At 52.5% G+C, this 24,480-nt stretch overlaps 1 protein-coding gene and 1 long non-coding RNA gene across 3 annotated transcripts in view; one reads left to right on the forward strand and one right to left on the reverse strand.

Annotated features, from left to right (window-relative positions):
- Positions 1-24,480, forward strand: part of ZBTB16 (zinc finger and BTB domain containing 16) — a 184,684-nt gene that overhangs the window by 78,585 nt on the left and 81,619 nt on the right. For both annotated transcript variants that reach the window (XM_047691734.1, XM_047691735.1), the window contains exon 3: positions 15,307-15,404. In XM_047691734.1, coding sequence (XP_047547690.1) covers positions 15,307-15,404 — 98 coding nt within the window. The remainder of the gene's footprint in view (positions 1-15,306; positions 15,405-24,480) is intronic.
- On the reverse strand, positions 12,976-19,519 carry LOC125078698 (uncharacterized). The gene is made up of 3 exons (XR_007120962.1): positions 18,001-19,519; positions 17,518-17,843; positions 12,976-13,152 (listed from the first exon to the last, which is right to left on the reverse strand). It is a non-coding gene; the product is annotated as an uncharacterized LOC125078698 (long non-coding RNA).

A 24,480-nucleotide genomic window follows, 5' to 3' on the forward strand; every position in this document is an offset into this window, starting at 1 on the left:
GGTTGGACCCCCTTGCGCAGGAACGAAGCTGTTCTATGCCTGTTCCAGGCCCCCCCCCCCCCGGGATGCCTTCTCCTCTTCTCTGCCTGCTTGAGCCCCGGTGTCTGCTGAGCCTGGCCTCGAGCCCACCTGCTCGGGGAGCCCCTGGGTTTTGGATTCCCATAGACTCTGCGTGTGGCGATCGTCGTCTGACATTGGTGTGTGCGAGTTACGAACCGGTATATGTTACGTTGCCTGTTGTCTTCTCTCTTTAACTCAGTTTTGGGGGAGCAGGTCATGGTCTTGTACCACCCACTAAGCCAAGCAAAGACCTAACTGATGCTCAACCTGTCTCGGCTTGTGGGAGACGAAGGAGACCGGAATGTTCTTGCCCCTTCTGACCGTGCTGAGTTGGCGACCGGCTCAGGGTGCCACAGGGAAAGAGGTAACGCAGGGTAGCTCCTCCATGGCGCATTTTTTTTTTTTTTTTTTTTTTTTTTTGCCATCTGCATTCTGAGAAGTAGATGGTGGCCTGCTTAATCAGACGGACCTTGCTACCAGGTAGCAAACAGAAGCAGTCGCTCTTCTGAGTTCCCTTCCGTGGTAACTTGAGCTCCGCACAGCGAGGCACCTGTACAAGTCAGTACATGGAGAAAGGCGGGTTGTTCCAAGCTCTCTCTCTTTGTGCCTTCTTGGGGCACAGAAGTATCTTCTAGAGGCATGGCAGGGAGGTTGTGTTGGGGATCCGTTTTGCAAGGCTGACCTATCTACTATCTCTGGACATCTCCTCTCTTAATGTGGAATCTATACACTCTTTTCTGTCCCTCTTCTTCTGTGGTCTTTGCCCACCCCGAGCCTGTCATTCCCAGCCAGCTCCATGGTTCTGAGGAGGGGATTTTTGGGTGGAAGCTTCGTGAGTACAGTGTTGAAATCAAAGTCTGCCTCCTCTGTCTCAGCATTCCACCTACTGCCACCACGGTGTGTCCCCTGCAGGCTCATCCCCACCCACTTCTTGCCTGATGGCTGCAGGTGACCAAATGCTTGCCGGTATGACTTGTTCGTATTGGGGAGTCTTGGCGGCTGTGGTGCCTCCAGTTGCGTGGGAATCTCTCTCATTCGAGGCCTTTCCATTTTTGGTATTTCCTAACATGGGTAGATAGAGCCTTTGGAGCCCACAAAGCCCCCGAGGGGACGAACCCAGTCTCACCGTGTCCTTAAGCCACACTCGTTGGCTCCTCTTCTGCACACCCGCACCCCAGCTGCTGCTGGATGTCTTGGCACGTCACCTCTCCCTCCTTTCAGGATTCTTTGCGTCAGCCAGGTGGTGACCTGGTCAGGCAACGAGGGTTTACCTTTTTCTTCCTCAGCCTTCCATTAGGTAACATTTGTCTCAGACGCTACATTCTGGGGACTGGGCTTCCGTCTTTCACATTCACAATCTCATTTTCCTCCCCTCTGAGGGAATGAGCTTATTCTCCAGCTTGACAGATGAGAACACCAGGGCTTACAGAACCCCAGTGTCTCAGAGCTCCTCTGCGGTAGACGTGGGATTTGCAGTCAGAGCCGACGTCGGAATCTGAGCTGTTGGACTTTTTTACCATCTTGGCTTGTATCCGGCTCCGAGCTTTATGACTCCTGTAGGTTGTTTTCTTCTTCATGCCTCAGTTTCTTTCTCAGAAAAACAGAATAAAACTAAAGGCCTCCTAGGAGTCATTCTGAGGATTGGATAAGATGATGCCTAAAAAATGCACAGAAGAGTGCCTCTGAGATGTCTGTGACTCTTCTAATTCTGCATTAGTCATTTGCATGTTAAAACTGCAGTGGGCATTACTCTTGTCACTTCTCGTGTGTCTAGCGTCATCTTCAGCACCTAGGACACATGGATTATATCCAGGCACTCGGGTACCCAGAGGTGACTCAGTGACAGTCCTCAGTGTGGTGTTGTCCTTGTGGCAGATGTCGACCGTGAGGGTGCCTTGGCCCCAGGGGACGGCGTTGGCAGGTGCTGGCGGGGGAGGCGGCCAGGGCTTGAGGCATTGTAGGGTGTGGTGGACACAGCATTCGAGAACCTTCCTGTTGCCCAAAAACTTTTTTTTTCCCTCCCGCCCCCTTCCCCGGTAGCTCTGAGCCCTGCCAAGTCTCTGTACAAGCCTTGGAATGACAAAGTACCCTTTAGTTAATTGCACAACGGATTGCCTAGAGTTAAAAGTTCTGATTTATATGACTATAGCTCTAACTGCTCAATAACACAGGCCTGTAATCTACTTTCATTTCAAACAGAACGGTGATTTATACGGCAGCATGCCGCTTTAGCTCAGAAATGAGGTGTTCAACATATGCTCTGTTGACATAAATTTGGAATTTATCGCTGTTGTCAAAACTGCCTGTTGGACAAAGGTGGGTATTAAGGCAATAAATGACTCAGAATAGTTTTCTGTCACATTTCCTAACCATTGTATTCAGTCTATTTGAGGGAAAAATATATACTTAAAAGTAATCAAATGTCCAAAATCCATGCGTCTTGTTTTGAACGGCGAGCAGGGAGGGGGGCAGAGGGGGACAGAGGGACAGGAGGGCGTGGGGGGAGGGGTGGGTGGCCGGGGGTGTTGGCAAGGAGAAAGCTTTTCGTGAAGTTATGGCCCATTTTAAAAAGATTCCACTTGGCTTCCTCTCCCCCATCCCCATTAGGAGGTGGGCTTTCCTTTCTCATTTACAAAGAGGGGGAGGAAAATGAAAGCTCATTAAATAAAAATAGTAAAGGACATTTTTATGTGTGGGCTTCAAGCCAGCCATGTCAGGGAGGAGTTAGTGAGTGGCGCTGTGAGGGAGGGAGAGCAGGATTTGGTTTATGGGGAAATAAAGCCCACCGGCCGGCGTTGCTTCTTTGCTAGCTTGGTGAGCCTGGGCTGGCACCCGCCATCCCTCTGCAGGCCCCCGCGGCCACACGAGCTCTCGGGGAGCAGTTGGATACCAGGCTGTGCTCCTGGGGTCCTACGTACAGGTCCAGACTTCCTTGTGACCCTTTGTGCCCCCGAGATGCACGTGCCCATCCACTCACCCAAAACATCTCTCGAGCACCCACAGATGCTGAGCCTTTGCCGGGCTTGACGGTGCAGAGAAATAAGGCAAAGCTCTTCTCCAGGTCATTTCTCAGCTAGCAGAAGGCACAGGCGGGCAAGCAGGTGCAGCAGTAGGCACACATCCAAAGGTTGGGGGTGCCGTGGACCAGCTTTGGGGGCAGAGGGCCGCGGGGTTTCCCCTGGGATGATGCCGGCTCTCCTGCCTGGTGACATGGCTCTTCGTGGCGATCAGGTCTCTGCATAGAACACGGGGAAAGAAAATGGACTCGTCATGGAGGCCTGTGGAAAGACATGTGCAGTTTTGAGGTCAGGTGATTCCCGACGTGTGTGTCAGGCGGGATTTTCCACGTTGTGTGTTAGAGGAGCGAGCCCTGAGCCTCTGTGCCCGGAAGCTGCCCGCTCTGTTCCCGTACGCATCTACCCCACGCCGTGGCCGGGTCAGGGCATCCTCTGAACACGGGGGGCAGCAGGGACGATCTGGCGAGCGTGGTCAGAGCAGAATCTGGGAATCTCTTGCCTCCACTCTCTGTTTTTCGCTGACCCAGCGTGCTGATGCTGCCGGCGAGCGCGTGTCTCCGCGAGATGGGAGGCGCACGGGCGTCCAGAGAGCCGGCTGTGCCTGGGCCGTCACCGGGCCCCGAGCGCTCGGTGCTCTGCATTTCCAGCACGCCCGGCTCCGCCAGGCAGGCTTGCAAGTCAGGAGCCGGAGGAGCACTCGGGCTGCCCGCCTGGTACTTCTCCCCGTGAAAACAAGGCCCAGCAGGGGAGAGGATGCGTATCTGTGGCTTTTATTTTATTTTGCCTTTTATCTCCGTGCCCACACGCTCGGAGCGTCTCTGCATTGATAAATGTGCCCTCTCACACATGCACATGCACGCCGTCCCCCTTTCTCTTGCCCGCGTGTGTGCCACACACACACACACACACACACACAGTCCCTCGTATACTGGGTGCGGACGCCAATTGTAAGCCGCCTCTGTGTGGCTCACTCTCCCTTTGCCACCAACCCCTGTCCTTTTCACACAAAGCTCCCTGTTGGGAAAACTCATAATTTTTACACCACACAGTCTTGACTGGCCATTGCTGGAATTACTGTCTCTTTGAAGTGCTTTCTGCTGGGGCATTTACAGGCCGTTTTAATTACCTGCAGCTTACAAGGGGCCTTGCTTCGTCCCAGCCTTTGTTTGTTTGTTCTTGGCGAGGAGTCTGTGCAGAAGGGACGATGGCTGTCTTCTTCTACAAAGAAAGAGAAGGGGGCACAGAGAAGTTTGGGGAACCCTTCACACAACTTCTCCCTGAAGCCTGCTCTGTGACTCCCTCTCGGCCCCCCTCGAACAAGCTGGGAAAGGGCAAAGCTGGCCCTTGCTGCTGGCTTCCAGGCTTGCCCAGGCTTCCAGTGGTTTCCAGTGCTGGGGCCTCTCTCTTGAGTGTGTGTGTGTGTATGTGTGTGATTTGGTTTTAAGTATTATTAACTATATTTTCAAGCTTCCCGTCACACACGGCAGGGCTGTCAACAAAAGCTCCCCTCCGTGCTGACCATCTAGCGTCCACGGCCACCGAGCTGGGATCCTGCTCGTCTTTTCCCATCTAAATCTGCTGAGGAGCACGCAGTACGAAATTTTTGAGCCTGAGCATGGGGTGGAGGGTAGGATTTGAAATTACATGTGAAGGCAGAAAGCAGCACCCGCGTGGAGCTGTCTGGGTTTTTCCTTTTCTTGTCTTAATTTTTCATTCGGTTCTCTCTCTGGAACGAACTAAATATAAAAAGCCTTCTTTGGGATTCCTGTTCAACACAGTGTGGCATGTCATGTCTGTAGACGGAGATGCTAGTTTACCAGAGGAGCCTTGGAAAAGTTTCCCCTTTTCTCTGCTGGCTTCTACAGCAGAAGGAATCTTCATTCATATTTATTCATTGAGTCCAAAAATGTACTGAGAAGTCGGAACCCTCATACATTGCTGATGGGAATGTAAGATAGTGCAGCTGCCCTAGAAGACAGCTGGCCTGTTAAAAGGTTAAACGTGGAGGTGCCAGATGACCCAGAAGTTCCAATCCTTAAGCCTGTGCTCCCAGAGAAGTGAGATTTATGTCCTCTGCCCTTATGACAAGAACTACGCAAAGCTATGACAGTGGCTCTTATTCCAAGAGCTCTTACAAAGCTGCCGCCTTGTTACAAGATAAAACCCGTAAGCAAATGTTCACAGTAGCCACCTGGCAGAAGGCATGTCTGTTGACTGATGAGTGGATACATAAAAGGCGGTATATCCATACAATGGAATATTATGTTGCAATAAAAAGGAAGTAGGGACTCCTGCTTCCATATGGATGAATCCTGAAAACATTAGGCAGAATGAAAGAAGCCAAACATTAAAGGCCACACAGACTGTAGGATTCCATTTATAGGAAATGTTCAGGAGAGGCAGATAATAGATTAGTGGTCACCAGAGACTAGTGCGTGAGGGGAGTGGGGAATGACTGCTAGTAGGTGCGGGGTTTCTCTGTGAGGTGATGACAGTTTTCTGGAGATAGATCACGGGGGCGGTCGTACAGCTCTCTGAATATACTAGAAACCACCGAATGGTATATTTAAGGGTGACTTTTGTGGTATGTGGACATCTCAATGAAGGTGTTGCTTGAAAACGAATGTGACGAATGCCTGTTCTGTCCCAGGCCCAGTGCCAGACCCCGAGGCTGCAGGGGGCCTGCAGGCTACGACAGGTGAAGAACACTGGTAGAAAACCCAGGGCATGCCTGTAAGTTGGGTTAAGCGCTATAAAGGAAACCAGTCAGGTGCGGTAATGCCGAGTACTACTGATGTGTTGTTAGCCGCTGAGATGGATGGCCGGTCCAGTGCATTCTTACTTTTCTAGAACCCGGCACACACAGTCCCTGCTTCACAGGAGAGTGGAAAGAGTGCCTAGCAGGCATGAGGGCGGTGTGCCTCCCCTGAGGTCTTCTCTGTAGGAGGTTGTAAAGCTGCTTCGAGACTCAGCCTGTCTGTGGACTCTGGGTATGGTCTTAGTGTCTCTGTCCTGCGGGTGGCCTTCTCCTGCTTGTTCCTGGGCGGCTCTGGGAGGACGTTATGGGCCAGATGGATAGTGTCTCTGTAGGTGGGTACGTGTGGCTATGGATCCCAAGATGAGTGCTTTGGAGACTTCCACCCGCTTCCATGGGAGGGTGCCTCTCTTGGCCTCAGTTTCCTCATTCACAGAACGGCGGGGGGGGGGGGGGTAGCACTCTCTTCCCCAGCCACAGGGTGACTGAGGTAATCCTCAGCAAACCCTTTTAAAGTCAGATGCGATCTGTAAATACATTATTATTCTAAAACCTCAATTGACTAGATTTCTTTTTTACATTTTTCTAGAAGAAAGAAGAATTGGCAAAGAGGTGGCTATCTTTGTGTTTTTACCTTTTCCTTCATGATAGTGACAGTGACTTGCACCATGGGATTTGGTGTCCGTACGGGTTCCTCTGCCCAGTTTCTCATCTTGGGCTCATAACTGAGGTCGGGGATGATGGCTCTCACGGCTCGGAATCCTCATAGAGAAGTGATTTAATTTTCAGTGTACTAAAGCAGAAAGAATGAGGCAATACCCATGAAGGAGGTTTTCGGAGAGCTTTAATTTGAAAAGAACTTTCTTAGGCCCTTGATAACCTCGGGTATTTCCTAGAGCCTCTGAGGATCCGTGGCTAGGCAGTGGGATGGGAAGGTGGCATTTCAGCTTTATGGCTGAAGCGAGAAGCTCATGTAAAAACGAGCCCAGATTACCAGGCGACAAGACTGCCTCCTCATGCCCAGGCAACATGGGAAGATAAAGGAGGAATCTGGAGCTTTTTGAAAACAGTTTTCCCAGAAACTGGCTATTTGTGCTCGTTGAAATGAAATCCTCTTATGGGTGTGAGAGAGAAAAAGCAAAAAACCGTGCTCATCCATAACCGTAGTTCAGTTCCCTTATAGGGCCTTTTAGGATCTGGAGAGAATATTTTGGATTTATTTTTGTTTTCCTTGGGCTGACGTCAGGAAGCACGCATCATGGTGCCCCATTTTGGGTTTGGAAAAAGTGTTAAGAAGCTATAAATCTTAAGGCATTTTACTATTTTTCCTCTTCCCTTTTCAAAAAGCACAACTTTCCTGGTTTCTTTTAAAAAAAAAAAAAAAGGAAAGAAAGAAATCTACAAAAGTGTGTATTGATTCTTTTCCCTCAGATCTTAACGGCCCGGGCTGTAATACCTTGCTTACACCTGCCAGGTTTTTTGTGCAGTTTTGCAACATCTCCTTAATCCAGTGAGCATAAATAGAACATTTCAATCATATTTGGCTACCAGGAACTTTGCAGATAAGCGCGCTAAGACCTTGTTGAAAGAGACTGTATGAGATTGTGTGTGATAAGATCATCCTATAGCCTGGCACACAAATGAAAAACTTTTGTTCTTGGTGAAATTTGTTGATAGAGATATTTCAAATAAATGATTTACGAGAGCTCAGTATTTTAAAACAAAGGCCCTGTTACATAACAGCCTGAAGCCCGGGTCTCCTGGTGCTCAGCAGCCATGAAGACCCTTCTCAGAGCAGTTGCTATGGGGAGATTAGCGTGCCCCTTTGTCATTTCTGACACGGTATTTTAACACTCACCCGGGCAGCCTTATCAGGGGGCACTGTACTTGTGGTTATAACCGTGGGGAGTGCCATTGTCCCCGTATTTTCAAGGCTGGGGACAGCTCCTTCCACTGGGTCAGCTCCAGGTTGGCCTTTCTCCCAGGCCAACGCAGGGTGCACAGTCTTCTTCTAACAGCCCCGTGGAGGCCTTCTCTTTTGGACAATAGGGACCACTGTTCTTGGACTGATGTTTGTGTGTGTATGTGTGTGGGGTGGAAGTGTTTTTTGTGTGTGTGTGTGTGTGTGTTTTGTAACCTCCACGTTTTTCTTTTTGAATTCCCTCCCGTGTTTGTTCATTCATTCAACAAAAATGCAACTGAGCCCCTCTGGGCTCTGGGCTCTGCTCGGTCATGGAGCCTGAGGGGTTGAAACCGGGATGGATCTTTCAGGAAGGAGCTTACAATCTGGTGAGCATAGATAGGCCCCTGTCAGCCCCACAGCCTTGCAGGGTCGTAAACCTGATTGGAAAGGACCTGAGAAATCATCTGCTCAACCCTTGTCTTGCTGAGGAGGGTGGAAAGTGCAGTCACCAGAGGGTGAGCGGTTTGACCAAGGTCACTGGATGGTTACCAGTAGAGCTGGAGAGAACCCTGGGTGTCCTGCCCCCAGAACGGGATCTCAGCCCGTGTGTTACACCTTGATTCTCCGTTCTTTTTTTTTTTTTTTAATTTGACAGAGATCACAAGTAGGCAGAGAAGGAGACAGAGAGAGAGCGGGGGGAAGCAGGCTCCCTGATGAGCAGAGAGCCTGATGCAGGGCTTGATCCCAGGACCCCGAGACCATGACCCGAGCCGAAGGCAGAGGCTTCAACCCACTGAGCCACCCAACCGCCCCTTGAGTCTCCATTCTTGAGGAAACATGCCTTCCCTTGGAAAGGCTCCAAAGCAACTGAACGGCCACAGTCCTCCAGAGCTCCGCGGGCCTGGCTTCTCAGGAGAGGGGCACGCGCTGGGCGTCCTGTCTCCCCCATCGTGCAGCATGGAAGGCGTTAACTAGCACTCTGTTAGTTCTTGGTTTTGTTTTTTAATCTGTTGTTTGAAATCCTTGCCTTTTATTGGTATATTTACTTTATGGCATACATAAAGAGCTATATTAAAAAATAAATTGTGTTGTAAAAGCATTCGGTAATGTTTATTAATATTGACTAGTCAGGGAGCAATGAACTCTATTGCTACAAGGATAATTTGTGGTAATACCAGCTAAGCATTCACAGCTTGTCCAATGACTGTCTAATCTCAGCATTCAAAGGAAAAAAAAGAGTGGGTAAAAGGATAATTTCCCTTATGCCTTGAGAAAATGAAAGTGACCCACTCCCTAGTCAAGATTAGAACTGTTCTTTCTTTTCCGCCCCGAGGGTTCCTGGCTTCTCATCACCAACGCCGGGCGGTCCCAGGCCTGGATTTCAGTGGTCAGGTAGTCCTCTGTCTTGGGGTGGTTGGCGACTGCTTCATGAGCGATAGCTTCTCATGTGACTGCTCTGGTTGTCTGCACTGTGCTGAGGGTTTGGAGCCAGAAATAGAGACCTCTTGCCGGTCCTCAAGGAGCTTCTAGCTTGGAAGAACTTACAAATGGCTTGGTCTTAAATCATGGCCTTGATACTCCAAGATAGTACGTAAGGAGAATGATGTCAGGTGTGACTAAGGACCCACTCGGACTGGAATCTGTCCCTGCTGGTGGCATTTAAGAGGCATTCCTCAGGACAAGAAAATGTCACCCTTAGTGCATAGGGAACATTCCCTGAGTATCCCAGATGTCCTGGTTCAGGGTGGAGGTCTCTCATAGAACAGGCTTTGTTCAGAGTATCCCTTCCTTGTAGAAAGGCACGTGTAGAAAGTACAGAAGATTAGACTGAGTCTTGAAACCTCCCCGGAAGTTGCTTTTGGGCATCAATCCCTGAGAGCCTGATAATTTTTTATTCATCCCTTCTTAAAATTGGAGCCCAGAATGCAGTGGCTAATTTGGCCTTCCTCTTGCCATTTGAATAAATGGTAAATGGACATGGAAGGTGCGTTTTGAACTTAAAGAGTCTTGGAGAAAAGAGTAAGTCCACTGCTGAAATATTTAAGCCCTTTCCTTTCTTGGTCCTGTCTCTTCTTGGAGAGGTGAGCAAGGCCAGGGTGAGGTTCTCTGACCACGGGGCTTAGGAATCATTTGTTGTTTTTGAGACTGAACAGGTTGGTAGAGCTCTGTGAAGGGACGTGTCTCCAACCATGACCACGCGGGGGACACATGGCAGCATGCCAGGTCCTGCTCAAGAGAGGCAGGAGCAGGAGGAGGTGAGATGGTGGCTGGGTTCCCATGGTTAGAAGAGGATCTTGGAGAATATCGATTCCATGGTGGTAGCAGACTTTTGAGAGAAGAGGGTCATTCAGACCTTGGTTCACATCTGACCCTCAAAATGTCCTGTTTCATCCTTGCCTGTTCTGAGTACCCCTTAGAAGCCCTGGGTAGGTCAAGTTGATGGTCGTGGGATGAGAAAGCAGAAGCTCCCAGGGTTAGGGTAGCTTCTGCACGTGGGACGGCTCAGACCAAAGAGAGGGCAAGTCGCAGGGACTGTGAGGGCCTCATTGGCCAGAGCCGAGTGTCGGTTCTGGGCATGGGATCAGTTAAGCTGAGGACAAGGAAAAGTTAACCTTATAAAAACCCTTATAGGATGGACTCCCCTCTTTATTTTTCAAAGATGGGTAGTTCCCTCCTGCCCACTTGTCCCATCGACAGACCCTAGTTCTCAGTGCTGATCTGCTCAGCAAAACTTGTGGGTCAGGCACTTGCAGATCCCCAGAAGGAAAGGGAGGGAGGGAGGGAGAGAGAGAGAGAGAGAGAGAGTGTGTAGCCCTGGGGTTTTGGGAACTGAATTCCCTCTCTAAGCCTTCCTTGCCCACTGGTCTGCTTTGATTGCTCTTGTTTCTGGGAAAAAGAACTTGGGAAGAAATGGAACATTGGCGATCTGGGGCCTGGAACAGACTCTCCCAGCGTTCTCCCCTTGGCCCTCTTCAGGATGGAGAGGGGCTGGGCTTTTCCTGAAGAGAGTAGCTACAGGAGGCGCTCTTAAGGAGTCCTGTTGTGGCCGGCCATGTCTGCAGGTTGAGGGTGAAGAGGACGGAGTATGTCTTGGGTCTCTCCTGGCCTCCACTCCTTCTGCTGTTGTGTGCGAGTTGGGCTGGGGACATGACGGCCCATCTTGAGAATGAGGTGTTGGGTTGAACCTCAGCTGCTGTGTGGCTGCGAAAGAGGCATTGGCCTTCCTCATGAGGATTTCAGGACCCACAGGGCAAGAGTCCAGCCCTGGGTTGGAGGTGCCCATGAAGCTCTTGGGCTTGAAATACTGTTAAAGATGAGAGGAAGGACCCCATGTTAGCTGGAGGAATTTCTTAAGCAGCCCCGAGCAATCCCTTCTAAATCGAGGTCCTAAATCGAGGAAAAGGAGAAATGAGCATGACTTCTGCCATGATACAGTTTCTAGTCCAGAGCAGACAGAATCTATGAACTGTCAGACTTCCAGCACACGGAGACGGCTTAGAGTATCTTGCTAGCTCGGTTTGACTAGCAAGGGTTGTGTGGTTGAGAACCAGTGAGAAGGAATGAGTCTTTCTCTCAAGTTCCTTGTAAAAGGTTCAGATTTGCTTTGTTCTAATTTCTCATAATGATTCAGTTCCCTTGAGAAAATAGCTAGAAACCTGCTAAAGGTTAATTTTTTCTATGTCTTTTTGGACTTAATTGAAAATCTGTGACATTCATTGTGGGTTTAGCCGGTGGGCCAATGGGGGAGCCTGTGCTGGGATAGCAGCACTTCCTGGGGGTGGAGGGGGGTGGGTGTGTGGTGGCCAAGAACCTGAGCCCCTTCCCCAGGAGTGCATGGCGACAACCTGATGGCTCCTCCAGGAAGTCTAGAATGGGGGTTCTTAGGCCATGATGGAACTGGGTTACTTTCAAGACGCTGTTGAACAATGTTGCTGCTTCTCAGAGAAGGGAGTGTGAAAACCAAGGGCGTATGCAGAAAGGTGCAAAGATGTCCTCAGCTGCCCTCCTTTCCTGTGCTGCTGTGGGGGCTCGTGACCTCAGATGGCCACGAGCAGTTAGACCTCTCAAAATGACAAGACCAGACTGGGAAATTATGCATGTGGGGCCAGGAAGACGGAGGTGGACAGAATTTCCATTTTAATCAAAATCCGTGGTGTAACGTTGTGGGAGCGGCAGGGAAGGGCTGTGGCCTATAGAACAGAGAGACCGTGAGTTCATACAAATGTGCGCTTCTGCTTGGAAGCCATCTGGGATTCGGTGCCCTCCCTGGTCCTTCTGCCAACTGAGCCAGAGAGTCTGCTGGCAGCCAAGTCTCTTGAACACACTCAGATTCTTCTCCGCCATCTTCTTTTCCTGTGAGTTGGAAGCGTCCACCTTTCCATATCCATCCCTTGGTGTTCTGAATGGGAACAGAGGACAGGTGCAAAGCAGTGCTGGGCTCTACTCGACTCCTAGACTTGTGAAGTGCTCCCTTTTCCTCTCCTGAACTTTGTGTGCCTTGCCCTCCTCTCTCTGCCAGTGGGGTAGGACCTTTGTCCTCATACTGTGTATGGATCACGGGGATGCCGTGCTCCCCTCTGCAACCTGTGTGGAGCAATGAGTTAGTGGGTCAAGTACAAGGCAGTGTCCTTACCCCAACAATCAGACAAGATAGGACATCTGTGTCTCTGAAGCCTGGAAAACGTGTGGCAGCTGAGTGGTTCCAAAGAAAGGCTACTGATGGGTTCCAGAAATGTCTTTGACTGAAAGATAGACCACAAGTGAATAAAGTGAATAAAGGAGGAAACTCAGGTCATCTGGCTTTGAAGGCCTTAGAACGAGGAGGTTTCTGCGATTGGGTATTTATTTTTGCTTGGGCTCTCCTAGCCTGACTGCCTCGGCATCACAGAACATCACACAGTGGAACATGGCTCATAAAATCATCATGCCCCATAGGGGAATTCCTTGGAATCTAGGGAAAGGGATGAAATTTAAGTTCCATAAGGGACCAGAACCTTAGAAATCATCCACATCACTTTATATGTGAAAAAAACACAGGAAGGTTGTTACAGCATAATTTGTCCAAGGTCATAAGACAAGTTAATGACAAGTCAGGCTGAGGATCTGGGTCTTCTGGCTGCTCGACTGGCATTCTTCCCTGTACCCTATTTACCCCTGTAGTAAGGGTCAAGGTGTATCACCTTTCACACCACACTGATCCAGTGGGCCAGGAAAGCCACTATTACCATTTGCCAGGCAAATCCATTCACATCCAGAGAGAAGGCAGTGGGACTATCCAGAAAGTGTTCATCGGGGTCTGGATCGAGAGATTTGATCTGGAACCATCAGGGAGAAGAGATGGAGAGTCCAAGGGTGTGGTTGAGGATACTTATCCTGGTGGGGGCTGCTGATACTGGAAGGCGGGTCCCTCCAGCGTCCTTTGGGGGGAAACAGATCTGAATGGGTATTAGTCCTCCTGTCAGCTGCCCCCTGAGACAGGGGCTCGCCTGGAAGCTGAGAAATCACTGGGGAAGAAAAGATGAACTTGAATGAGGTAGAAACCCATCCACGGCCATCCATCATGCCCGACCATGATCGTGTACAAGAGGTTCCCCCATTTGGGAGGTGAGCCTTTGCTGTTCCACAGAGCAGACATCTGCCATGCCTGGGTAAGTGACAGGAAGGCAGTCTGCTTGTGTGGACATGCACAAGTACAAACGCACTTACCTGGGTGCATGTCTCAAAGCATGGATTACCCAGAATGGTCTTAGGACATGTCCCTGTGTCCAGCATTGTGAAATCTATTTGGAGTTAAGGGTGTTCAGTTAAAATGTTCTGTACTGTTAGTATTTCTCAACTGGGTTGGATCAGCCGTGGCCAGGAGTGAGATAATATGGGGGTGGGGTGCACTGCAGTGTCGGGGATGCAGGCGTGTGTGTCTCTTTGTGTGTGTGTGTGTGTGTGTGTGTGTGTGTGAGATTGAGAAATTACTTGTTGCCTTTGGCAAGGAGGTAAAGGGAAAGCGAGCAAACAAAACAGCGTGATTGAGAAAGAGTTCCGTGAAAGGGACGGGGCGTGTGGACACGGCATGTGGCCCTCAGGCCACGGTGGCCCACGGACTGTGGCACTTGAGAGGCTCACCTGGGGGCTCACGTGGTTCTGACTTACCACTGGGTTCCCATTCCGGGATTTGTAAGGTGGTGGCCATGGGGGACTTGGTGTCTTCATGGTGACCTGGGCTCCGAGGCTCAGATCTGGGCGCTGCTGGCCTGCATAGAGAGTGCCTCTTCTCCACACCCCGGGTTTTGTCATTGTCCCTACCAGCCGTCCTGCAGCCTTCTACTGTGGTCTCGACCTATCACCGTCTGATTGCCAGAGGTTGTTGCTCTAAGAGAGCCTCATGGGCTCTCCTCCCTGTCCTGCCTCCATCAGCTCGGGCCTCTGGCTGCCGTGGCCTGCCCCGTTCCTCAGGGCAAGGCACAGAGACGGGGTGGAGGTGGATCCTGGATCCGGCAGTGGCAAGTAAGGGCCTGAGAACAGGAGTGTGGGTGGGAGGAAAGTCAGCGTTCCGGGCCAGATGGCCCACACAGCAGCCAGCAGCTCCGAGCCTCGGCGTCCTGCTGCGCACAGGCCTTCTTCCCAGCGCCCAGCTCTCCACTAGCCTGCCCGCTTCCCTGACCCGACCCGGCTCCACCGCTGGGCGGGAAAGGGCCGGGTCGGAGTTGGGAGAAGGGTACCGCCATGGGCTGGGCTTGTGGCCACTAGTGAGCTGGACCGCTTTCTTCCTGGCGTGATCTGATGGGTCAAACCCAATTCACAGAATTCCAGTGTCGTAAACTGACATAAGGTGTGTGACGGTACTCGGAAAGCCCCACGTGACATTTGTAGAATGATGTTCCCGCTTTTCTTGCACTCTCTCTTTCTGCCGGGGTTCAGCCTCTAGCCAAAAGGACAGGGAAGACTGAGGCTGGGCCTCCGGGGAGGGGCGTGCATGTTGGAGACTCCCCGCAGCTCTCAGAACATCTGGAGGTGTCCAGAACGCCGGCACATCCTTTCTATAGTGGTTCAAAACCTACTATGTGCCAGTCCCTGCCACGGGAGCCGGGGATATGAGACAGAAGGGGGACGGGCGCGGGCCTCCTGATTCTGGCAGTGTCGCTGGGGAGCTGGACATGTGAGCGGCTGCAGCACCGTGAGGCCTGATGGGACCGGGGGAAGCCGAGGCCTGGTGGCCTCCACGGATGGTCCGTGCCAGGTCACCGGTGACCCTCCCGTGCTGCCTCCTTCTCAGCCTGGAACCGGAGCTGGCTTTCCTCCCTTGGTCTCGGTGCCCGTGGACAGCGTAGCAGGGAGAGTCCTGTTCTTTAGCTCTCGGACAGGCCCAGGAGTAGACTCTTGGCAGCCTCTGAGGAAGAGGGGCTGGCTGTGCGTGTAGGGACATCCCCATCAGTGCCCATCAGCAGCAGCCGTGCCTGGCTTTCCCTCCCTCCTGCTCACCTGCCGGAGGGGTGGCTGCCGAGCCCCCAGGTGCGGGTGGGCTTGCTTCCCAGCCAGCCGGAGCAGCCCCAACCTCTCTTCTCCTTTCCCTACAGGAAGCTGCACAGTGGCGTGAAGACGTACGGGTGTGAGCTCTGCGGAAAGCGGTTCCTGGATAGTTTGCGCCTGAGAATGCACTTACTGGCTCATTCAGGTAGGCGATGCTGCCCTGACCGGCCCATTCGGGTGCAGGCAACTGCGTCTGGCCCGCCTTCGCCCCCACTCAAAGCACGGATGTCCCTGCTGCCAGCCAGGACCGTCGTCACTGCACCCTGTGGATGGTCCCCCAAGGTTCACGGAGCAGAGGGCCCATCCTGATGGCGTGACCATCTGCACTGACCCCTCCTCGTGTCCTCGTGGGTTTCCCAGGGTTTTGTGGGCATCCGAGGTGCGGTGGACCTTCCAAAGCAGATGATGGTTTGGTCAGCACGACGGTGGTGGTGCCGAGTTCTCACGGGCTCCTGAGTCTGACTCTTGGGGTCACGTTATATGGGAGCCTTTGACTGAATAGAGAAAAGTTGGAACACAGACCTAGTTATGGCATGCTGTCTTTGGCAAGTTAGTTTTATCCATTTCTGGGGGGGGGTCGGCTGTGTGGCTGCGGGGAGATTCACCTGTATTTGGGCAAAGGGGAAGTGGACACACCTGACATCCAGCTGCCCGCGTGATCTTGGTGGAGGGAAGGCTGTACACCAGGTCTCATGGTGCTGCTCTGAGGCCGGGGATCGCCTGGGGTCAGCTGTAGAGGCCTCCAGACTTCCCTACGGGGCCAGCACTGTCTTCCTTCTGACTCCCTTGCCTTTCTCCCTTGGAGTCACATTCTGGGGGAGAGGTGAGGGTCATCTCCTTATGGTCACATGTGGACCTCTGCTGTCCTGGTTCCACGTGGCCTCCCACGCCTCACCTTCCAGCATCTGTGGAACGTGCATGGGCTTTGGGGCTAGGCCAGTGTTCAGACCTCGTCTGTAATATATGCCATGTGACCTCGGGTGGATCTGTCCCCCAAAGTCCGTTTTCTGCCTTGGTGAGGTACAGGTCTTGCCTAGCTAGCTTGTATCCATTTTCTAAAGAATCCGGTGACGGAATGTGTGTCACAGGCATCTGCATATATACCCTGGCATACAGGTGGTGGTCAGTAAATGCTGACTGCCTCTGCTTCACCTTCCTTTTCCCCAGTTCCCAAAAGTCTGACCCTGAGGCCTGTTCCCATCCCTTTACTCCAGAAGCTTCTACCTGGCTGGTGGTTTGCCGTCTGTTCTCGCGTTGCCCAGACAGTCATGCAAATGCTCTTTGGTGTTTTGTGTGCTTCAGGCTGCCACGGTCTTGCTGCAAAGCCTATGTGGCTCTGCACGGCATGGGCTGCTCTCTCCCTGGCATTCGTGGTGCCTCCTAAAGTCCTCTAACCCCTACTTGCTTTCCATCCTTCTCCCTCCAGATCCGGGCACTGTGCCCCGTGAGGTGGCGGCTGGTCTCAGCACGTGCAGTCTGTCCCTACATCTTTGTGTTCCGCTCCTCCTCCCTGAAAGGTCACCCACCCACACCTTGTTCCCCCGCACCTTCCTCTTCCTGCCCACCTCCCCCACGTTGGTCTGCAGTCCTGAGTCCAGACCTCCTGTGTACAGCATCTGCCTGGTACTCAGGGACTCCCTTTGTTCCATTTTTATAGAACGCACCTTGTATTTTTTTGTTTCCCTTCAGTTTTGTAGGTCGTTTGGGGTTCGGTGTGGGGTTTCAGAGCCGCCTGCCAGCCGGCTTGGCCGGCCCCCAAGCGCAGAGAGCGGGTCTTGGTTTATGTGCTCCCTGCTGCGGGCCCCTGTGTGGTCTGTGTGTGGTGCTGGACACTTCCATGCGGGTAATGCACTTTTCAGCCTGTGGTTAAAGCTCCCTTGCCCACTCCGGAACTTGGCCCGGGGAGCACCCTTTCTCCTTCCTCGTTCCTTGAATCCAGTGCTCTAGCCAGACTCGGCTACTTGTTGCTTTGCGCTCTGTGTAGACGGACACAGCTTTTGCTTTCCCAGCTCTGTGGCTTTGTTCGCCCCATTCCCTCTGCTTGGAATAACCCTTCCTAGTCTTGCCAGATCGTCTGAGGTCCCTTACGCAATGCCCTCCTCCACCCTCAGCCCGGAGCCGTCATGCCTTCTTCTGGGTGTCTGTATGTCTTTATCTGAAGCTCTGTGAGCACAGTCTCTCCTCCTTGTGTTCTGGTTATTTATGGACTTGCCTTATCTCCCCTGCTTGGAGTCAGGGATAGAAATTGGGAAACCTACCTCCTTCACCATGTGCTCTTGGGCGAGAAATGAAAGCTTTTTTGTATCCTCATCTGTAAGATGGGAGCTCTTAACTCTCTCAGAGACGTTGTGAGGCTCACATTGGACCCTTAGCCCTGGGCCTAATGCCCGATCAGCTCTCTGGAAATAGAATTTCCCTCTCCCTAGCTCCTCTGATAGACTGTAAGCAAGTGGGGACAGGGTCTGTCCCCGTTATGAGCGGCACATTGCCTGGCCCATTGCTGGAGTTGCTAGGTAACTGGTCAGATGAATGAGAGCAGTTGGGGGAGCATGTCGGGGAGCTCTAGTCTCCTGCTGGGTCCCTCCTGCAATACGAATGGTGTGGACTGTCTCCCAGAGGTTCCCTGGGGGGCAGCCAGGAGCCCCTCTCCCCCCACCGCCAGTATTGGTTGAGTGTGAGTGAGCCAGTCCCGGCCATGCTGGTGATGCCAGTGGAAGGGGCAGAGGGGAGGCACTGCTTACCCACGTGCAGGGGGGCCCAGAGCCCCCAGTTCAGGCAAGATGAGTGGCTTTGCACCACCCCTCTACGGCCAGTGGCCACCTGAGGACCTGCACTCCCATCCTGGCTGAGATACCACTGCGTGGTCCTATGGTCTCAGCCCAATGCCCCCAGCAGCTTTGAGAGCTGGGTCCTGTCTCCCCAGGCTCTCCTCTCCGTACCTCTCTTACTCGGCACTGATATCTGATCGTGCCGGGTGACTTGGCTCTCTGCGGTGCACTTGCCAACACCCTTGATAAAGAGATTTGGTGACGGGGGAGGTGTGAGGGTCATAATCATGCTTGAATTCGCCTTTGCAGATGGCTCGCAGCCTTCTGAGACTCTGATACTTCTATTCTCTGTGGCTGCTTTCTGCCGTCCTGCATACCTCTCACCCTGTGCTGGGATGTCTTGAAAAGAAAATAGCAACAAGGGCTTAGAGAGGCTAGACCGCTTCCTGAGCTGTTTGCACCCCCTGAGAAGCTGGGACGGCCTACCCGGGGGAGGGGGATCTCGGGGGGTCGGTGTTGGAGGGCTGGGCTGGGCGTGCCAGGCCTTCTCTTGGGGGCCAGTGGCAGAAGCAGGATTCTGCACATTCTGATTCCTCTGCCAGTTGCATGATAACAGAACCCTGGGATGTTTTAGAGGCGACCTCGGTTAGATGACAGGAGATTTTCTTGCTGCTGGGTTTTGAAGGCTCCCTCCTAGGAACCTCCAGCAAGAGGGGCTCCTGAGGGTGTGCAGTGCTGACGACCCACTTTGCAGACTCGTCAAGGGTTGGAGCGGCCCTATAGAGCCTAAAACAGCAGGCCATTTAGCCCCAGAACTGTGGAGACTTTTTTTTTTTTTTTTTTTTAAAGGGGCAGGCCCTGGAGGCGTGAGCCTGGGATCTGGGTGCGGGTCACGGTGCTCCTGGCTTCCCCTAAATGTTGTTGCTGCCCTGGGCAGGTACATTCCTGCTGTTTTCTTCTGCTAGGCGGAGCTGAACGGTGCTCCTCTCACACTTCCTTGCTCGCGAGCTGGCTGCCCCCAACCCCCTCTTGGCTAGCATGGCCTGTGTTTGTTATTGTAGTTCTGGCTTAGGGCCAGGCCTGGCGGGGAGCCAGCCTTGTGGGTACAGTGTGTACAGTGAGTGCTGAGCCAAGTTTGTCATCATACACGATTAATTTTTTTTTTTTTTTTTTTTCCTAATCTGGTAGGGGTGGGGTGAAGGAGGAGGCAAGACGAGAGCTTCTCGCTGCTGAGAACAGGCCACACTGACTTTGCGGAGATGTTATTTAGGAAAGGATGAAATGCGCTTGCTCGTTCTTCCTTCTGGGCTTGGCCCCTTTCTCACGTTGTCTTCCTGTCCTCTGCGTCCCTATCCGAGGAAATCAGCCTGTACGAGGCTGACGATGTGAGGTTTTATTTTCGGTGACTAGAATACTAAATTTACACTCCTAAATCAGTTTTCATTGTGTTGAAATTGACAATTTGTTTAATTAGAGGTTTGCCCTGTAGGAGGCCCTTCTTGGATACAATTCTTTCTCTCTCTCCCTCTCTCTCTCCCTCTCTCTCTTCCTCTCTCTCTCTCTTTTTTTCTTTTTTAAGACCCTAAATGGTAGTAGTGAATGTTCAGTTTAATTGAAGTTTTTATTTCGATTTGAATGCGTTAACTAATCAAGTGTTTATGAGATATACCTGATAATAACAATACGTTTAAATTAACAAACAATAACCTAACTCATTAACTAATGAGATTGATCCGGGGACACCCTGCCTTCTCGGAGGTGGGTTTGGGAAAGGAAGGTCAGGTCAGGAGAGTGACCACCTGGCATGCTTTTGCAGAGCTGCTCCTTCTAGAACAAGGACATGAGGTGCAGGACTATGGCAGTGAGCGGGGCAGGAATCCAAGCCACTCCACGTCCTGAGATCACCCTGACCTCTCACTCCCCACCCTGTGCAGCCCCGTGCCTTGTGGAGATTGGTCCCAGAGCATCTACGACCTGCTGGGTCCTTGCCACTCCCAGTTCTCCCTTGAGTGGTGATTCCTTGCCCTGGGATGTCTGTGCAGAGACCACAGACCCAGGTGGTGACTCGGTTGGTTCTGGGATTTGCTGGTGTAAGGTTTCCCATTAGGTAGGATCTCCCACAGTTTGGCGCCAGTGCTGCTGGATTAGAAGCGAGCAAACCCAGAACGGCTTGCGCCTGTTTTTGACTTGACCGCATGCTATTTAGAGGTTCCCGTGTTTCTGTGGCCTGCCCCTTTTCTGGGAGTCTATTCATTTTTGCATCCAGTGGACATTTACCAAGTGCTGAGTGGACCTCAGGTTCTGTGTACTTAGCACTGGAGAGAGCTTACAGCATTCCTACCCTCAAGGAACTTATGACCATCCGGTAGGAGAGATACTTGATTGTAAGGTCATGGTCAAAGACATTTGTGTGCACAAAGCACCGGCAGAGAATTCTAGGAGGAACTCACAGGGGGAGGGCGTCCCTTCTAGAGGGCAGGCTTTGGAAATGGCGGGATGAGGCAGGATTGTGGAGGCCTTGAATACCAAAATATTCTGCATTTACCTGTAACACTGGAGAACCACTGAAGGATTGAATGACGGAGTGACACTTGGTTGTTTTTTTTTTTTTTCCCCCTGGAAAGAAAGGACTATGGGTTTTTTGATGTACACTAACCTGGAGCATAGGATTTCTCAGACCCTCTTGGAGAATCTTGTGCCTGACCATCTTGGGGCATGGTTGGAGGGCAGATAGGCCCACGCCTCTAGCCCCGATTAAGGGTGGCCTTCCTTTGGGAGTCCAGTCCTGCCAGCGGTCAGTCCCCTGTACTCAACCCTCCTGCCTTTCTCCGGTGTTTGTGAGCCATGGCTCTTGAGAAAGCTCCCCTGACACCAGTCTCTTCCCCCTATCAGAGCCACTGGGAAGAAATATGGTGTTTGGCTGATGGATTTTCTGATTCCAGCAACAGCACAAGTTGGCCAGGGCCTATCATCGGGGGCTTGGGTCATCCATCTGGCAGGAAAAGGCCTGGCAGGGTTGGGGCCAGAAACCAGATTGGTTCTCTTGAGCTTTCTCCTGTCCTGATCCAGTGGAAGGGGAAGAAATTATGAGACATCGAAGATCTACGGATTGTACTTGTTCCTTTTTCTTCTTTTTTGGAACACTTAGCTTTGGGGTTCAGGGTCTTTCTTCCCAAAGACAGGGAAGCATGGTAGCTGGTCAGTTCCCTGTGGCGGTGAGGCGTGGTCCTCAAGCTGACGGGAGAGGCATCTTGGGTTTAAAGGTGGCCTCTCAGGATCCGCCACTTGCTTCTGGCACCTCTGAGCCTAAGATGGGGGGGTCCAGGCAGCTTCATCTCCTCTCTGCCTGCTCTCAGCGAATATCCCGGTCCGTTCTTCAAGTTCGCGCCACGCCATCGGGCTAAACCAGACGATCCAGAAGAAACTTCCCGAGGCCCCTTATCTCCCTCAACATGCCTTGCAGAGGCAGGCACTGTCGGGGGGTGGGTTCAGAGCACAGGGAGGGTCCGCTGGGAGGGGCTCGGGGGCCCACGGTCTGCGTGGAGGTTGGGGTGCAGACAGAGGGGAAGAGGGGAAAAGCAGCCACTTTCCCCCGCTCGCTCTTGAACACTGTGCTCTCGCTCTGTCCCTCCCCCTCCCTGCCCTGGATTTGGCCCGCTTCCCGAACTTTTTCCCAGAGTGGTGTCGTCACTGGCCTGCCGGCAGGCCTGGATGTTCTGCCAGCATTCCAGAGAGTTTATGATCGCCTGCAGATGTGCCTCCAAGAACACACTGTACCCAAAGCAGAAATTAATGCAGGCTTGACTGCTGTCCAAGCCCATCCACGGGAGAGAGGAAAAAGAAAACAAAAACTGTTTAATGCTGTTTATAAATTATACACTGGCTGATGAAAAATACATTTCTTCCCCCCTCTGCCCCCTTCCTCACCACCCCCCTCACTCCCGCCCCTTTTCGCTTTCTGCCTCAGGAGCCTAAATGGAGACCAGAAGAATATGGTTTTGCTTTTTAGCTCCTGTTTTGGCTGGGATCCGAAACCCTGCTGCTGATTCACAGCCAGAGTATTTTTCCCCTTTACCTGATGAAATATACTGATTTTTCCAGCCCAGATGGGGTGCTTTTGGTTTCGCTGTCTGGGTGGTGGTGGTGGTGGTTGTTTTAAACTTTTAATTATTTATTTATTTTTGGCCGAGGGTTGTGTTTACATCAAGTAACAGGTCCTGTGATAGCCCTGGGTGTGGTGCCTCCCCCGTCAAGGCAGGTAATAAAGCCCCACATTTGCCCACCTCGGTGCTGCTGGGTGCGCGTGGCCCGGCTTCCCAGCCCTGAAGACAGCCAGTCGGGCCAGCCTCACAGAGGAAGCTGGCAGAGTTCATTGCAGGTCATTGTATTAAACAGTGTTCTACCACGTCTCCCCCCCTCCCCTGCCTCCCGCCCCGCACCTACAGCCCCTGTGTGAAAAGGGGTTCGCATATCCCTCCCCACCAAATCCACATGTCTCTCTCTCCATATGGTGCCTTAGCAGGGGTTGGGGAAGCTCGTTGCCTCTACCCTTCTGAATCCCAGCCTTTCCCCCTGCACCCAAGTCCCCCGTCCCAATTTATTCTATAAATTCGCTTCCACATTATGTCTATCCATTTACATGGCTTTTGTGTTTTTTAATACCGCTAATGTTTATCATTTGCCCAACAGGCTCGACAGATTTTGCTTCCTGTAGAGCACGAGGCTTTAGAGCCCCCTGGTTGCTAAGTAGCAGCCTCCCTGTACTGTAATGGGCTGATTTTGTATTCCGTTCAGCGCTGTATCTTATTTTTGTATGCAAGACAAAGTGTTTTGATGGAGGACGATTGCAGCAGTGTCTGGAGGCTGTTTGGAGTTTTATGGGCTGTACAGTACACTGTGTGCTCTCCGAACAGAACACAGGCTGTTGAATTTTGGATTGGATTTGTCATTTTTCCCCCCTCAGAGAGGAGCCTGTCAGATAGAACATTACTTTAAGGGTGGAGGAAAGAAAGTGGAAATTATGTAATAACCTCTCTCTCTGTCTCTCTCTGTCTCTCTCTCTCTCTGTGTGTGTGTGTGTGTGTGTGTGTGTGTTTCTCTGTCTCTGATGTTTATGGCCCCCAGAATAGGGTGGTTTCTCGGCCACACGCCCTCTCCCACCACCCTGTGATGTTGGCAGCCAGTCTGGGCGGTGATGGTCCCCTGGGGGAAGGGAATGGCCCTACAGAGTTGGATGGGGGGCTCCTTGTCTGTCTCCTGTTTGTTCTCCTCCTCTCTCCTGTTCTCTCCCCTGCTCCTTCTGTCCTACCTAAGCTCTGAGCTGTTTCACTGGCCCTTGCTTTGGTCTGAGGGTGATTAGATGCTGGGGTTGTAGGTGGGGGAGGATGTTGGTGTGGGGTCCATCCCAAGGTCCACACCTTTTGCTTCCCAGATGTGCCCCCCGCCGGGCTTCGCGGGCATTCAGTCCATGCTCTCCGCTGTGGCCCTCACCCCTGGCCCTCCAGTCTCTGGGCGGGGGGGCTACTTGGTGGGGTCCGGCCATTCCAGCGGCACTGCTCCCCCGCGGTCCTTTCAGCGCCCTCTTCTGGGCTGTCTGTGGTGGCAGGAGGCTGCGTTTCGGCGTGCCTCTCTTCTCTACTTGTCCCCCAGTCTCCTCTCACGCCGTTTCTTTGTCCCTCTCCTCACATCTGTCTTGGCCCCAGCCCTGTCCTGATGCTCCTCTGTGTTTCCTGTGTTCCTTCTCAGGTCTTCATCTGTCTTTGTCTCCATGCATCGTCGTTGGTCTGTCTCTCCCGCTCTCACTCCTCAAAGCATCGTAGCTTGGCAGTTGGGTGGGGTTGGGCTGGGGAACAAAATATGCCAGCAGGCAGGGCCCTGGGGAGGACACCTAAGCGAGTCCTCCCAGAACCTGGAACCTTGTGTGCTCTGCCCTGGCCTCTCAGGGAGCAGCATGGGGCTTCCTGGCTTCGCTTCTGCTCCCCCTGGGTCCCTGGATGTTTTCTCGAGTCGAGCAGGGCAGGGGCCACTGGGAGAGCGGGGCTTGGTTTTGCAAGGTCCATATTGGACATTGCTGCTGGCGCCGTGCTGACGGTGGTCTGTCCCAGGCCCCTGAGGTCAGCACCCCCTGGGCACCCTCACACACCAGTGACCTGGCATCGCCCTCAGAGGGCTCTCGGTGAGAATTCGGTGAGTATTGCCGACGTGCTGGTGTTTCTGGGGCAGCTCTCGGTTTGGTGGGGCCTGGGGCTTACACAATTTGGGGAACTGTCTGTCAGGAGAGGATAAGGGACTGGAGGTGCGAGGACCCGCCCCGGGGAACAGTCTGGCGGTGCCAGGGAGGGCCTGGGGTACAAACGTGCTGCTGAAGCGGGCGCTCCTTCAGGGAGGACGGGCTGCTTAGAGCGGCCACGAGGAGCTGCTTGGTGGAAGGCCCCATAGTGGGAGCAGCAGAGT

This window comes from Lutra lutra, chromosome 10 (assembly GCF_902655055.1).
Source record: "Lutra lutra chromosome 10, mLutLut1.2, whole genome shotgun sequence".
Classification (NCBI taxonomy): Eukaryota; Metazoa; Chordata; class Mammalia; order Carnivora; family Mustelidae; genus Lutra; species Lutra lutra.